This window comes from Erythrolamprus reginae, chromosome 11, assembly GCF_031021105.1.
Source record: "Erythrolamprus reginae isolate rEryReg1 chromosome 11, rEryReg1.hap1, whole genome shotgun sequence".
In the NCBI taxonomy this organism is placed as follows: Eukaryota; Metazoa; Chordata; class Lepidosauria; order Squamata; family Dipsadidae; genus Erythrolamprus; species Erythrolamprus reginae.
In genome coordinates this window covers 35,447,944-35,463,584 of record NC_091960.1, presented here as the reverse complement: position 1 = coordinate 35,463,584, position 15,641 = coordinate 35,447,944, and the positions used below count along the sequence as shown (strand labels likewise).

The window sequence follows — 15,641 nt, the reverse complement described above, 5'->3', positions numbered from 1 at the left end:
CAGCATATGATCTTGTGGGCAATATTTAGATCTTGTTTAAGGCGTCTTAGTTCTAAACTTTCTAGGCCCAGGATTGAAAGTCTAGTCTTGTAGGGTCTTCTGTTTCGAGTGGAGGAGTGAAGGGCTCTTCTGGTGAAGTATCTTTGGACATTTTCAAGGGTGTTAATGTCTGAGATGCGATCTGGGTTCCAAACAGATGTATTCGAGGATGGGTCTGGCAAAAGTTTTGTAAGCTCTGGTAAGTACTGTGAGATTGCCAGAGCAGAAGCTACGTAGGATTAGGTTTACAACTCTTGAAGCCTATCTAGAAAAAAAACCTATCTAGAAAAGTTCTTAAGTAGAGGCGTTCTTAGGTAGAGGTATCACTGTATTTGTAAAGGCAGATCTGGAAAAAATTATTATCTTCCTTATAATCTAATTCCAAAGATCCTGCTATCGAAGATAAATGTAGGATATCATCCTATTGTCATCTAAAACATCTTAGCACAATAGTCCAAGGATTCTCTACTGAACAGAAATAAAAACTCCACGCTAACCTGTTTCAATTTCAATTTAATATTATGGCTGGATTGAAAAGACTTTGTATTTAAATGAAGAACGTATTAGCCTGCGTTATAATCTGCATTGTCAGGAATGTTTAAAATTGTATGATGTACAGCTTGTAAATGGTTTGCTTCATCTTGAACCTGCCTATTTATTTTCAACACAGTTTTGACCTTGATGGCGCATTGCTGATCAGAATTCTTAAGCTAATTTCTCCTTACGTGAATTAATCGCTAACACTTTGAACTCCCGCTATTTCCCCATCTTAAAAAAAAATTCTAAGCTCTCTTTTATTTGCAAAAGTCCTATTTCACCTTACGTCCTGTGCTTGTTATCTTTACAAATTTGGTTTTTCTAAAAAAGAAAAAAATAAATAAATCTATAAATCATAAGAAAGGGCTTTTCAAGAGATAAGTATCATAAGCCGCTCGGATATTACTATCTCTGTTATGCTTTTCTGCAACTGATTAAGCAGTTACAGGGTTTTTTTCATCAAGGCCATGTAGTCCCTTTGCCCTATGACAATGCTTCTCAAATAGTGAGTTGTGCCCCCCTTGAGTGTTCTGTCCGACTGGCTCAGGCAATGCGTAATAGTCCAAGGAAAAGAAATCAAACACACACACACGTGCTCTGCTAATCAGCAAAATGGGGGAACTAAACATCTCCCCCCTGGGCACATTTAATTTATACATGGTATGCCTGTGTGTGTGTCTGTTAGTATATGGGGTTTTTTAAATCTTTAAATATTTTAATTAATTGAATTATTTATGATTTGTTTTACACTTATTGTGAGCCGCCCCGAGTCTTCGGAGAGGGGCGGCATACAAATCCAAATAATAAATAATAAATAAATAAACTTGTATTAAATAAACAAAAAAGGGTTACTCAAAACAGTTCTTAGTGTCCAAAAACAATGATAGTGCAAGGCTTACTTCAGCTGCATACAAAAACACAGGGAAAAACAAACCAAGACAACCTGGAATGAGCAAAGACGTTTCAGGAGTCCTTTTGAATCTTTGAAGCAAACAGCAAGTCCCAGAGTTTTCACCTCCCACTTGTCTGAAAAAGCTGAGTTGAAAACTCCAACGGCACGGAACAGAAACTTCAGAGCAGGAACCACAAAATAACACAGATAAACAGCCACAGTTTGCCTTGGGCCTCTGTTTCCTTTTATCCCTTTAGCCCTCATTAAGGGAACCACACCCAGCCCTCAGCATAAGAACTACACCCAGCCCAGGTGCTCCTATAATGACTTGTAATACTCCTTAAAGCGATCCCTTCTCTGCATAGCTCTTCTGCTACGCAGATCAATATATTGATCTGCAGAAGAATCCAGAGATGAAAGACTGTCTGAGGGACTGCATGCCAAATCCCCTGGGCTGTCTGCTGAATCCTGTGTATCAGTGGCCTCATTCTCCTGGCTGTCTGCCACGTCTTCCTGGCTGTCAGCCAGGCTTTCGGATTCAGTTTGTGCCACGTCTCTCCCATCTGTGGGAGTAACGGCTGGCCCAGGCCCAAACACAACATTGAGGGGGGGGGGCGCAGAACGATGTCAGGGGACATCTGATCCCGGTGAACATGCTTTTTTTGCCACAGGGATAGAACGCATGCTCTAGCTGGTGGCTTCTGCCCAGCCTCAGGCAGAGTTGGGGTGCCCTTTGCCCTATCAATAAAAGTCTACATCTAGTGACTAGTGTTGGGCGAACCCAACGAAGTTCGGGTTCGGCAAACTTACCCGAACTTGGCGGCAGAGTTTGGGTAAGTTCGCCGAACCCAAACCCGAACACTTCTGGCCCCGCCCTCCCGTCTTCTGGAAATAAAGCCACAGGGCAGGAAGGAGTCTCCTTTTGCTTGCAATGCCGCTGTGGCGTCCTTTTCCGTAAAAATAAACAAGGAGGTGGGGAATCCCAGGATGGGATTCTGGGGGTGGGGCTTTGATGTCATGGAGATTCCTTTCGGCCAGCCAGGAAGGAGTCTCCATGACATCAAAGCTCCGCCCCTGGAATCCCATCGTGGGATTCCCCACTTCCTTGTTTATTTTTACGGAAAAGAATGCCGCAGTGGTGCTGCAAGCACCTCCTTTTGCGCCTCCTGACCGGCCGACAGCTCCCTGGGGTTCACCTTCCTCCGCCACCACCGGCACCTGGCTCCTCCTCCTCTTCTCAGAAGATGACAGCCAGGCGACAGCTCTTCGCGGTGTTCGAGCGAACGCCAAACCCGAACTTTTTTAAAAGTTCGGGTTCGGCATGCCAAACACCGCAAAGTTCATCACAAACCCGAACTGTGCAAGTTCAGTTCGCCCAACACTACTACTATTATTATTATTATTTATTATTATTTATTAGATTTGTATGCCGCCCCTTTCCATAGACTCGGGGCGGCTCACAACACAATAAAACAGTTCATGACAAATCTAATAATTTACAATTTAAAATATTAAAAAACCCAATTATTTAAGCAAACATACATACAAGCATACCATACATAATTTGAATTGAATAGGTCCGGGGGAGATGTCTCAGTTCCCCCATGCCTGACGACAAAGGTGGGTTTTAAGGAGTTTACGAAAGGCAAGGAGAGTAGGGGCAGTTCTAATCTCTGGGGGGAGCTGGTTCCAGAGAGTCGGGGCTGCCACAGAGAAGGCTCTTCCCCTGGGGCCCGCCAACCGACATTGTTTAGTTGATGAGAAGATCCACTCTGTGGGACCTAATCGGTCGCTGGGATTCGTGCGGCAGAAGGCGGTCTCGGAGATATTCTACTAGTGTTTCTGTTTCTTTTCTGTTGCCCTTTGGAACACCATCTTCCCTGAGATCTCCCCACTGCCCAAGTTCAAAACATGGAGAGAAAATCTGGTTGATTCCCCAGCCTTTGGAGACAGAATGAATGGCAGGGCTTGCATGCCTTATTGAATTTCTCCTGCCAGTCGGGTGTAATTTGTTAGTTTCAATTGTGCGGTGTGATTATTTCCACTAGACACTGTCCAGACTTGTCATAGAGCAGACTTACACATTTCTGCAATATATAAATAAAGGTCCAGAATTAAATCCAGTTTTTGACTGCTCTTCAGTTTGAAGAAACTGTACTTGCTTGGATGGATAAAAGCAGTTTTTGCTTCTTTGTAATTTTAACCCATTGTCATTCATCGATCTAAAGTTTAGTTTAAACAAAGGGAAATAATAATAATAATAATAATAGTAGTAATAGTAATAATAATAGTAGTAGTAGTAGTAGTAGTAATAATAATAATAATAATAATAATAATAATAATAATAATAATAATAATGGTACTTGGCACGCTGGGCGCAGTACCAAAGAATTGAGGAGAAGCAGCTAGAGAAATTAGAAAAATACGAAGATCTAAAAATCGAGCTGCAACGATTCTGGCAGAAGCCCGTGAAAGTGGTCCCAGTGGTACTTGGCACGCTGGGCGCAGTGCCAAAGGATCTCAGCGGACATTTGAAAACCATTGGAATTGACAAAATCTCCATCTGTCAATTGCAAAAGGCCGCTTTACTGGGATCGGCAAACATAATTCGCCGCTACATCACGTAGTCCTAGGTACTTGGGAAGCGCCCGACTGGTGATGAAATACGAAATCCAGCATAGTGATCTTGTTTGCTGTGTTGTACTGACATAATAATAATAATTTATTAGATTTGTATGCCGCCCCTCTCCGAAGACTCAGAGTGGCTCACAACAAGAATGAACAATGTAGGAAAATCCAATATTTCAAAACTAAATAAATAAAAACCCTTATCATAAACCAAACAACCCAATCATACCATAATAAACCATAATAGCAAGAGGTTATATCAGTTATCCCATGCCTGGCAACATAGGTGGGTTTTCAACAACTTATGAAAGGCGAGGAGAGTAGGGGCGGTTTTAATTTCCAGGGGGAGTTGGTTCCAGAGGGCCGGGGCCACCACAGAGAAGGCTCTTCCCCTGGTTCCCGCCAGATGACATTGTTTAGTCGACGGGACCCAGAGAAGGCGAACTCTGTGAGACCTAATTGGCCACTGGGAATTTTTGACTTAACAATTAATAGAACAATCAAAGACGAGGAGAGAGACTGTTTTCCTCACTGAAGAACCAAGACAGAAGGAAGACTGGAGGACAGAAGGAAAAGGGGGGACATGATCGAAACATTTAAATATATTAAAGGGTTAAATAAGGTCCAGGAGGGAAGTGTTTTTAATAGGAAAGTGAACACAAGAACAAGGGGACACAATCTGAAGTTAGTTGGGGGAAAGATCAAAAGCAACATGAGAAAATATTATTTTACTGAAAGAGTATTAGATCCTTGGAACAAACTTCCAGCAGACGTGGTAGATAAATCCACAGTAACTGAATTTAAACATGCCTGGGATAAACATATATCCATCCTAAGATAAAATACAGAAAATAGTATAAGGGCAGACTAGATGGACCATGAGGTCTTTTTCTGCCGTCAGACTTCTATGTTTCTATGTTTCTAAGACTGTGAAGTCAGCACATTGCCTTTGTCGGATGGAAGGCAAAGAAATTATTATAAATCTAAAAGCATGATTGATTTGATGGTCCATGGTGGAGGACTGAGACAATTAGCTAAGTGATGCTTTCAATGCGAGCCAGATCATTTCTCAGCGAGAAAACGTGGTTCTCCGGGAAAATTAAACTTGGAAGGAAATTGAAGAAGGAGTAGTAACAAGTGTGAAAGTAGAAAGGATTGTAGGGTGAGAAAAATAGTTTTTAAAAAAAATTAAGGTGCAACTAAAGAAATTGTGAAAGCTGCACCAAACAAAATCAATTACATTTTCAGACGCCACAGCAGGGTGTGGAATTACAGTAATGGGATATGTGAAAAAAGAATAATGGCATGATGAAGGAAAAAGAAGTTGTGGACAAAAGTATGCATATAAGAGAATGATTGCAGCAAAAGAGGACGCCAAACAATGTTTAATAATGTGTACCGAAAGAGAAGAATTTGCAAATATAATCTGGAAAAGCAAGGAATGGTTAAGATTAAAAAAAATCCCCCAAAACACAGGGCAATTTTAATGGAAATAAAATGCCTACTGTTTTGCAAGTAGGGAGGGAGGAATAAATGAGGAATCTCCTGCAGAGCGCATGGAATTAAAAATAAAAGTGATGAAATGAAATTCTCCCTCAAAAGTGAAATAAGAAAATGTTGGAAGGGATATTTTAGAGAGTAATAAATGGGAGAGGGAAACTGAAATAAATGCTGGTTCAACTTTAGTATCTAAGGAGCAAGTACTGAAAAAAGAAAGACCTACGTGTTGTGAGGATGTTGGAGAACGGCTAAGGCTCAGGAATATATGGAATTATTGGAGAACCACTAACATTTAGATGCTCTATGTTCTGTTTACTATATGTGTACAGAATCCATGAATCAAGTCTGATGTCATTACTGCCTAAACAAAGGAAAGGATTTCATGGATAGATGTAAATATTACAGGGGAATTAAATTTATTAAGCGTGTCTGGGGTCTTCTCTGGGTCCCATCAACAAAACAATGTCGTTTTGCGGGGCCCAGGGGAAAAGCCTTCTCTGTGGCGGCCCCGGCCCTCTGGAACCAACTCCCCCCGGAGATTAGAACTGCCCCCACCCTCCTTGCCTTTCGTAAGCTCCTTAAAACCCACCTCTGCTGTCAGGCACGGGGGAACTGAGATATTCTTTCCCCCTAGGCCTTTACAATTTATGCAAGGTATGTTTGTTTGTATGGATGTTTGGTTTTACAATAAGGGTTTTTTAGTTGTTTTAGTATTGGATTTACATGCTGGTTTTTATTACTGTTGTTAGCTGCCCCGAGTCTACGGAGAGGGGTGGCAATAACTAAATAAATAAAATAAATTTGGTAGAAATGTATCAAAAATGACAATTTGGGAAGTGCACCATGGGTTTATTTTAAGCAGGGAGAGCACAAATCAGATTTTTACTCTACAGAAGGCCCTTGAGAAGCACATGAGAAAGAAAATATCTTGGTTTAAGAGAAGGCATGTGGGAGTCATTTGATAGTGAGATGGATGGCATATAAATTTAACACTAAAAATATATATTGAAAATCGATTAATTGATGCACTTCAGTGAAATGCTTATAGAATACCTACCGGACTGTCTTCTGCTGCACGAATCCCAGCGACCGATAAGGTCCCACAGAGTTGGCCTTCTTTGGGTCCCGTCGACCAAACAATGTCGTCTGGTGGGCCCCAGAGGAAGAGTCTTCTCTGTGGCGGCCCCGGCCCTCTGGAATCAACTCCCCCCGGAGATTAGAACGGCCCCCACCCTCCTTGCCTTTCGCAAGAGACTTAAGACCCACCTTTGTCGCCAGGCATGGGGAAACTGAGATACCCTGAGCACATATAGTTTTATGAATGGTATGATTGTATTGAATGGTTCTGAATTATGGGCTTTTTAAATGTTTTCTTTCTTTTTAAATATTGGATTTGTATATTGTTGTTATTGTTGTGAGCTGCTCCAAGTCTCCGGAGAGGGGCAGCATAAAAATCCAATAAATTAAATTAAATCTAATAAATTAAATTATAAATACTGGTAGAAGGTTGGTAGGTAATATGTTGTCATCAAAAGAAGCAAAAATGGGCATATTTATTTATTTTATTTATTCATTTGTTCAATACACAGATACATAGGAAGAAAAATAGACATGTGATCATATAAAAGAGGGTGAAAGTGAACTTAGAGGAGAGGATATATGAAAGGAAGAGAATATATAAGATAGGTGAAAGAAAGGAAAGACAATTGGACAGGGGACGAAAGGCACACCAGTGCACTTATGTACGCCCCTTACTGGCCTCTTAGGAACCTGGAGAGGTCGATCGTGGAGAGTCTAAGGGAGAAGTGTTGGGGGTTAGGGGTTGACACAATTGAGTCCGCCAATGAGTTCCACGCTTCGATAACTCGATTGTTGAAATCATATTTTTTACAGTCAAGTTTGGAGCGGTTCGTATTAAGTTTGAATCTGTTGTGTGCTCTTGTGTTATTGCGGTTGAAGCTGAAGTAGTCATTGACTGGAAGGACATTGCAGCATATGATCTTGTGGGCAATACTCAAGTCGTGTTTTAGGCGCCGTAGTTCTAGGCTTTCTAGGCCCAGGATTGTTAGTCTATTTTCGTAGGATATTCTGTTTCGAGTGGAGGAGTGAAGGGCTCTTCTGGTGAAATATCTTTGGATGTTTTCAAGGGTGTTGATGTCTGAGATGTGGTATGGGTTCCAGACAGATGAGCAGTAGTCTAGGATGGGTCTGGCAAAAGTTTTGTAGGCTCTTGTGAGTAGTGTGAGATTGCCTGAGCAGAAGCTGCGTAGGATCAGGTTAACAACTCTAGATGCTTTTTTGGTGATATTGTTGCCGTGGGCTTTAGCACTTAGGTCATTCATTATTAGTATTCCAAGGTCTTTTACTGAGTGTGGGTTAGCAGTGAGAGATTGTTTATTCAGTTTGTATGTGCGGTTAGGATTTTTATATTACACTATGTTTCTGCCCGCCTTGATGCATGGAAGTTAATACTGGTTTTGTCAGAAGAAACGTAAGAGTCTTCTGAATGCAAAGGAACAGCAGGGTTAAGAAGCTTGTGTGATGGTAAAAGAAGAACGAAGAAGCAATGAATGTGTATGGTGTGAGTGCAGAGATGTATCCCCTGTATGGAAGAAATACATTTCAACGGCTTGGCTAAAGACAGAAAATAAAGTAATGTCAAATTGCACAACAAGGGCGAAGAACAGGGAAGCTGAGAAAGTCAAGGTTGGATGGAGTTGATGAGATCTTCAGAAAGAGAACGGAGAGCTTTAAAGAATAAAGGAAATGTACGGAGTAGTGGATGGACATGAGAGAAACAAGATTGAGTGTATAGAACTGCATGGAGAGGGAGGACAAATGCTATCTGTGTAAGTGTTCACTTACTCAATGTTGATAGCTGTGACTCCAAGTAGTTTACAAAAAAGAAAAAGGTAAAAAGCACACTGTAGTAAGCCAGCAGCAGTTGCTCTTACTCTGTTTTTGAAAGTCACCATCTCATTATTTATCCTGAAAAGAAGTTGTTGGTTTCAATGATGGGCTACAAATTTTTTTACTACCATACCGTGGGCGTGGCTTATTTTGTGGATGTGGCTTGTTGGTCATGTGACCATGTGGGAGTGGCTTGTCGACCTTGTGACTGGGTAGGAGTGGCTTGATAGCCATGTGACCAGGTGGGAGGGGCTTGACGATCATGTGACCGGGGGTGGCTTCAAGATCATGTGACTGGCTTAAAGGTGGCCAAACTTGATTGTCACTCACGTCAAGGGTTTGGGTTAGTGTTAGGGTGCCTGGCCTCTCCTCGCCTCACGGAGATACGATTTCCCTCTCTATTTACTATTTACTACCTTTGAAAAGTGTTCGGAAACTTCAGATTGATCAGAATGTGGCCACGAGAGCCATTGTGGGGCTTCCTAGATTCGCCCACGTTTCTGCAACACTCCGCAGCCTGCACTGGCTGCCAATCGGTTTCCGGTCACAATTCAAAGTGTTGGTAATGACCTTTAAAGCCCTACATGGCATTGGGGCAGAATACATCTGGAACCGCCTTCTATCGCACGAATCCCAGCGGCCGATAAGATCCCACAGAGTTGGCCTTCTCCGGGTCCCGTCGACCAAACAATGTCGTTTGGTGGGGCCCAGGGAAAGAGCCTTCTCTGTGGTGGCCCCAGCCCTCTGGAATCAACTCCCCGCAGAGATTAGAACAGCCCCCACCCTCCTTGTCTTTCGCAAATTACTCAAGACCCACCTTTGTCGCCAGGCATGGGGGAGTTAGGATATTCCTTCCCCGAGGCCATTACAAGTTAAGTATGGTATGTTTGTGTGTATGTTTGGTTTTTATAATAAGGGTTTTTAGTTGTTTTATTAAATTGGATTGTTACATGTTATTTTTTATCATTGTTGTTAGCCGCCCCGAGTCTGCGGAGAGGGGTGGCATACAAATCCAATAAATAAATAAATGAATGAATGAATGAATGAATGAATAAATAAATATTACTGAACATCCAAAATGTAGTATTTAATTCTATGAATATATGCCATATGTGTATGTACACTTGGTTTGCATGTAAAAGAGTTATGAAACTTTTCTATCTTGGGCAAAACTGCAGGCCAAAATTTAGAAGAGCTTTGAGAACTCTTCATCAAAATATAACCACATTCTTGTAAAATATATATATATATATTAATGTGCATTACAGATTTACAAACAGATCTTAAGAAATTTGCAAAACCGAGGTGGAAAAACACGAGAGCACATTTCCCCAGTCCTAATTTAAAAATTCCTCTGGGCTCCCTCTGAGAGCCCTTAGCTGGAGAGAAGTCATTTCTGACATGCTCAAACCAGCAGGACCCAGGGATATAAGGTGCACAAAGGCAAGTAACCACAAGGGCCATTAAGCAGGCAAATTGTTGCAGCCTGATTCCAGCCCGTTTCCAAAATTGACGAGTGTCTTTGCTTGGCTACATTCAATTCCACTCATGCTGACTATGGTACGACAGACGTGAGTCACCTCTGAAGTTAAGCACTGAACCAGTTCTGGAACTTTTACTGACAAGTTACACCAACACTCCGCAGTCTGCATTGGTTGCCGATCCGTTTCCGGTCACAATTCAAAGTGTTGGTTATGACCTATAAAGCCCTTCATGGCACTGGACCAGAATATCTCAGGGACTGCCTTCTGCCGCACGAATCCCACCAACCAGTAAGGTCCCACAGAATGGGTCTTCTCCGGGTCCCGTCAACTAAAGAATGTCGCTTGGCGGGACCCAGGGGAAGAGCCTTCTCTGTGGCGGCCCCGGCCATCTGGAACCAACTCCCCCCCAAAGATTAGAATCGCCCCCACCCTCCTTGCCTTTCGTAAGCTTCTTAAAACCCACCTCTGCCGTCAGGCATGGGGGAATTGAGACACTCTTTCCCCCTAAGCCTTTACAATTTTATGCATGTCTGTATGTATGTTTGGTTTTTTATATTAATGGGTTTTTAATTGTTTCTAACATCAGACTACTGTTGTACATAGCTTTATTGTTGCTGTTAGCCGCCCTGAGTCTCCGGAGAGGGGCAGCATACAAATCCAATAAATAAATTAATTAATTAATGCACAATCGGGCACCAATCCATTCAGCCCCCTGTCTTCTAAGTCAGTGATTTTCAATCTTTTTTGAGCTGCGGCACATTTTTTACATATACAAAATCATGGGGCACATTGAGCAGAGGGGAGTGGTGGGACTAAAAAAGTTTGGACAAAAAAACTCTCTCTCTCTCTCTCTTCCTTCCTTCCTCTCTCTCTCTCCATCCCTCTTTCTTTCTCCCTTCCTTCCTCTTTTTTGCTCTCTTTCTATCTCTCCCTCCTTCCCTGCCTCTCTTTCTCTCTCTCTCTCTCTCTTGCTTTCTTTCTCTCTCTCTCTTTCTCTCTTGCTTTCTTTCTCTCTCTTTCTCTTTCTCTCTTGCTTTCTTTCTCTCTCTTTCTCTTTCTCTCTTGCTTTCTTTCTCTCTCTCTCTCTTGCTTTCTTTCTCTCTCTCTTTTTATCTCTCTTGCTGAGCTTCGCGGCACACCTGACCATGTCTCGCGGCACACTAGTGTGCCACGGCACACTGGTTGAAAAACACTGTTCTAAGTCACCAGGTGGAAAGGCTTGGAAGAGCTGTCACTGTGTACACAACAGCTGTTTGGAACCACTGTCAGACTTGGGTCAACACTATTTACTGTCTGGATTCCCAGATGCAGCAGCCTTGCCATGGTGAACTAGTCTCAGCTGGAGACGAGGTTGTTTATTGTCTTTTCTGCTCCCAATTTCAATTTCTTGTTATTTCTTTTTTTCCCTTTTAGGGGGACCCTGGGATTAATGGCATTAAAGGAGAAAAGGTAATTGGCAATTTCTCTGGGTAATCCTTCTCTTATCTCTCTTTGGGCCTATTTCCTCTTTAATTTTAGGTCTCTCTCTCCCCCCCATTGCTGACTTCCTGGCTGCAGATCCTATTCAACGAATCAATGCTTTGATGATCTCTCTCTGCCTCCTTCTCCTCTTGGTAAATTCCTCTGTTTCGCTGACTTTACACACTAAGCACGAGTAAAACAAATGTATTTATTTATTTTTATTTATTCCTTTGTCCAATACACAAATACATAGGAAGAAAAATAGACATGTAGTAATATATACAAGGGTAAAGTGAACTTAGAGGAAACATAGAAACATAGAAGTCTGACGGCAGAAAAAGACCTCATGGTCCATCTAGTCTGCCCTTATACTATTTCCTGTATTTTATCTTAGGATGGATCTATGTTTATCCCAGGCATGTTTAAATTCAGTTGCTGTGGATTTATCTACCACGTCTGCTGGAAGTTTGTTCCAAGGATCTACTACTCTTTCAGTAAAATAATATTTTCTCATGTTGCTTTTGATCTTTCCCCCAACTAACTTCAGATTGTGTACCCTTGTTCTTGTGTTCACTTTCCCTCCTGGACCTTATTTAACCCTTATTATTTTACTGAAAGAGTAGTAGATCCTTGGAACAAACTTCCAGCAGACGTTGTAGATAAATCCACAGTCACTGAATTTAAACATGCCTGGGATAAACATATATCCATCGTAAGATAAAATACAGAAAATAGTATAAGGGCAGACTAGATGGACCATGAGGTCTTTTTCTGCCGTCAGACTTCTATGTTTCTATGTTTCTATGAATCATGAAGTTCAGCACTTAACGGTTGTCACAGGGCATAAATAAGCAACCAGGAAACAATCAATATTAATATAAATTGTAAGGATACAAAATAAGCAGGAGGAAGGTTTCCAAAGTCCTTTCAATCTCAGTTATGCTGTACTCTGTATTCCTTAGATTGAGTCTCCTGGATAGACACTAACTCGGTCTGCTTCTAACCTCTTTTGACACCATCTCTGTTGGAAGCTTTATGGACTTAACAGCCAGCAGAATTGAAGTGGTCATCTCTAAACCTTGCCTTTTTCATCTCTATCTCTTCAGGGCGAGCCTTGTTTGTCGTGCTTCGCCCTCGGCTCTCAATTGAAAAACATGTCTGAAGCTGGACTCCCTGAGCTTCCCGTAAGTATAACCCCCTGATTTATTTATTTTTAAATGATTTTACACCCCTGGCAGATAGAGGGATGAAGAGCAACAAGAAGAAGGCGAAGCAGAGTTTCTGGCCCTCATGAATATAATGCAAGGCCCTGAACATTTTCTCTGACTAGGAAGTCCCTGGTGCCCATATCATCTTCTGGCCTACTCTTTGTGCATTGCCTCGGCTTTCTTCTGCAAAGTTGGCTAGTGATATTTAAGAGCACAGAATGCTGTACGTGAATATGCAAATTTGGCTGATGGGGCATGGTGGGGGGCGGAGTTTGTTCAAGAAGATTTAACTATTTAAATGGGCCATTAAATTAAGTGACAGGCTCTAGGATCCAATCTGGGTTGGTCATCAGGACCAGAAGGTTATTTTTCTGAGCTTTCAAACTCATTCTGGAGCCCATCTCCAGGGAACATCTTTCTCATGTTTTTTATTTTATTATTTTATTTTATTTTATTTTATTTTATATTTTATTTTATTTTTTATTTTATATTTTATTTTATTTTATTTTATTTTATATTATATTATATTATATTATTATTTTATTTTATTTTATTTTATATTTTATATTTTATTTTATTTTATTTTATTTTATTTTTATTTATTTATTTTTATTTTTGTTTGTTTGTTTGTTTGTTTATTTGTTTATTTATTTATTTATATGAAAGGAAGAAAATATATATGATATATGAGATAAGGTGAGACAATTGGACAGGGGACGAAAGGCAGGCTAGTGTACTTATGTACGCCCCTGTTCCCAGTGACCAATCCAGATTGGGTCAATCTTTAGTCCCAGTGGCCAACCCAGATTGGATCCTGCAACATTATTCTAGGACTCTTATAATTGTCTTCATTGGTGATAGCATTGTATGGGTCAAAGTGGCTCAGTGGTCAGAATATGCAGTATTGCAGGCTAATTAGGCTCAAGGTTGGCTCGGCCTTCCATCTTTCCAAGGTCCGCAAAATGAGGACCCAGATTGTTGGGGGCAGTAGCTGACTATGTAAACCGCTTAGAGAGGGCTGAAAAGCACTGTGAAGGGGTATATAAATCTAAATGCTGTTGTTGCAGCATCACCAGGGTCACGTGATCATAATTTGGGTGGTTGGAAACTGGCCTGTATTTATGACAGTTAGACTATCCCGGGGTCATCCCAGGGTCACCCTCCCTAATCTTCCCAGATGACATTTGGCAAGCAAAGTCATTGAAGGTAGCTAGATTTCCTTAACGACTTCCTGATTCACTTAACAACAGTTCTCTCAACGGCCATTGCAAAAATCAGGCATGACTTATTTGATAATCCCCTTATGTTCTGTCGGGCTCTCTGGTAGAATCCTCCCAAAAATTCACAGGTACAATTTCAGACACACACATGTTTGAAAATTCAAAACCATGTTCTTTATAATGAAAATTCACTTAAACCAAGCCCTCTTTTGGTATAGCAAAGAGCACTGGTCTCCAAACAAACTGGTAATTTGTACAAGTCCCTTATCAGTTCTGTGATACTTAGCTTGCAGCTGTGAGGCAATTCACAGTCCTTTTTTCACAAAGTGACACATACTTTGCTCTGCTTTAGTTTCAAAGCGGGGGGAAATCAGCACACAAAAGGTCAAAGTCAGCAAAGCAGTCATGAAACACCACGATCAGATAATCCTCCACAATGGCCAAACCCACAGGCTGCTCTTTATAGCAGCCTCACTAATGACCCCAGCCCCACCCAACCACAGGTGGCCTCATTTTCTTTGATAATAATCTCTCAGTTGTTGCTGCCTATACATCGCTCTCCGCATGCGTGGCTGTATCATTAACTCTTGTTCGGAATCCAAGGAGGAGCTAGAGAATTGATCTCCTTCTGAGCTGTCTGCCCCACTCTCCTCCTCCCTGTCACTCATGTCTTCTTGGTCAGAGGAGCCTTCATCATCAGATTCCAACCGGGGGCAAAACAGGCCTGCAGCATGTGGATGTCTCCCCCACATCCACAGTCCTTGGGGCAGGAGCTGGGCCAGAGCTAACCACAACACCTTAGCAACTGAAATTCCAGTCCCAACTGGTGTCGTATGTTGAAAATTAATTTTATTTTTGATCAATTGTATTGGCATGTGCCATATGAATAGTTTCTTCGCTGAAGCTGACCTCTGTTCTTCCCACCCCACAGGACCAACCTGGAACGGATGGATGGAAAGGAGAAAAGGTAAAACAGGCAATTCCAAGTGTTTGTTCATTTGGAGTTTAATAAAACTGTTTATTTGTGTATCTGTGCATTTCCATAATATGTGTACACTGGTGTGTGTGAGTGTGTGGTTTATTCCTTCATTATCACCCCTATTTTTACTTTCTTGGATTATTTACTGAGTTATTGAAAGAACCCATAAATCTATAGTCTTAGATGTAGGCTCATAAACTTGAATTATTACCACCTTTTACCAGATTCCAGTGGCATATTCCCAATGCATGAACATATACGCGCCTTGTCTCGGGGGAAGCTACAGGTTTAACCTAACGATCCTCCATAGAAATCTGTAAAGTTTTCTGGGAATTTATGATCATCATTTAGGCTGCTTAATGTCACTTAATGACAGTTTTTCAGATTCTTTATGTAAGCCCTAAAATCAATTTGGTGTATCAACTTTGAGCTGCCATAAGTACTTAATAGTATATTATTGTTTGCTTGGGATGAAGAAAGGTTGCCATCCTGAGCTGTGGTTTAAACTTATCCCTCCCACTTTTTCCAGGTTAATCCTTTGATCAATAGGCTGATTTTATCTCAAAAGTTCCAATTATGGCCCATTTGATCCTTTCAACAACCCACCTGTGTTTGTTTATTCCCTAGGGAGATGCTGGACCTTTTGGACCTATGGGCAAACCTGTGAGTAGGACCACACAAGCCAATTTTGTAATGGTGCTCGGTTCTCTCCAGAATCACCTTCTGTAGTCTGAATAGTGTGGAGATGTTGTGAAAGCAAAGGAAAGCCACATCTATTGTGAG

General features: G+C 41.5%; 1 protein-coding gene across 4 annotated transcripts in view; it reads left to right on the top strand.

The window, feature by feature from the left end:
- The window catches only part of COL16A1 (collagen type XVI alpha 1 chain), a 263,305-nt gene that overhangs the window by 153,567 nt on the left and 94,097 nt on the right, over positions 1-15,641 (top strand). For all 4 annotated transcript variants that reach the window (XM_070763913.1, XM_070763914.1, XM_070763912.1 and 1 more), the window contains exons 24-27: positions 11,404-11,439; positions 12,558-12,635; positions 14,811-14,846; positions 15,486-15,521. In XM_070763913.1, coding sequence (XP_070620014.1) covers positions 11,404-11,439; positions 12,558-12,635; positions 14,811-14,846; positions 15,486-15,521 — 186 coding nt within the window. The remainder of the gene's footprint in view (positions 1-11,403; positions 11,440-12,557; positions 12,636-14,810; positions 14,847-15,485; positions 15,522-15,641) is intronic.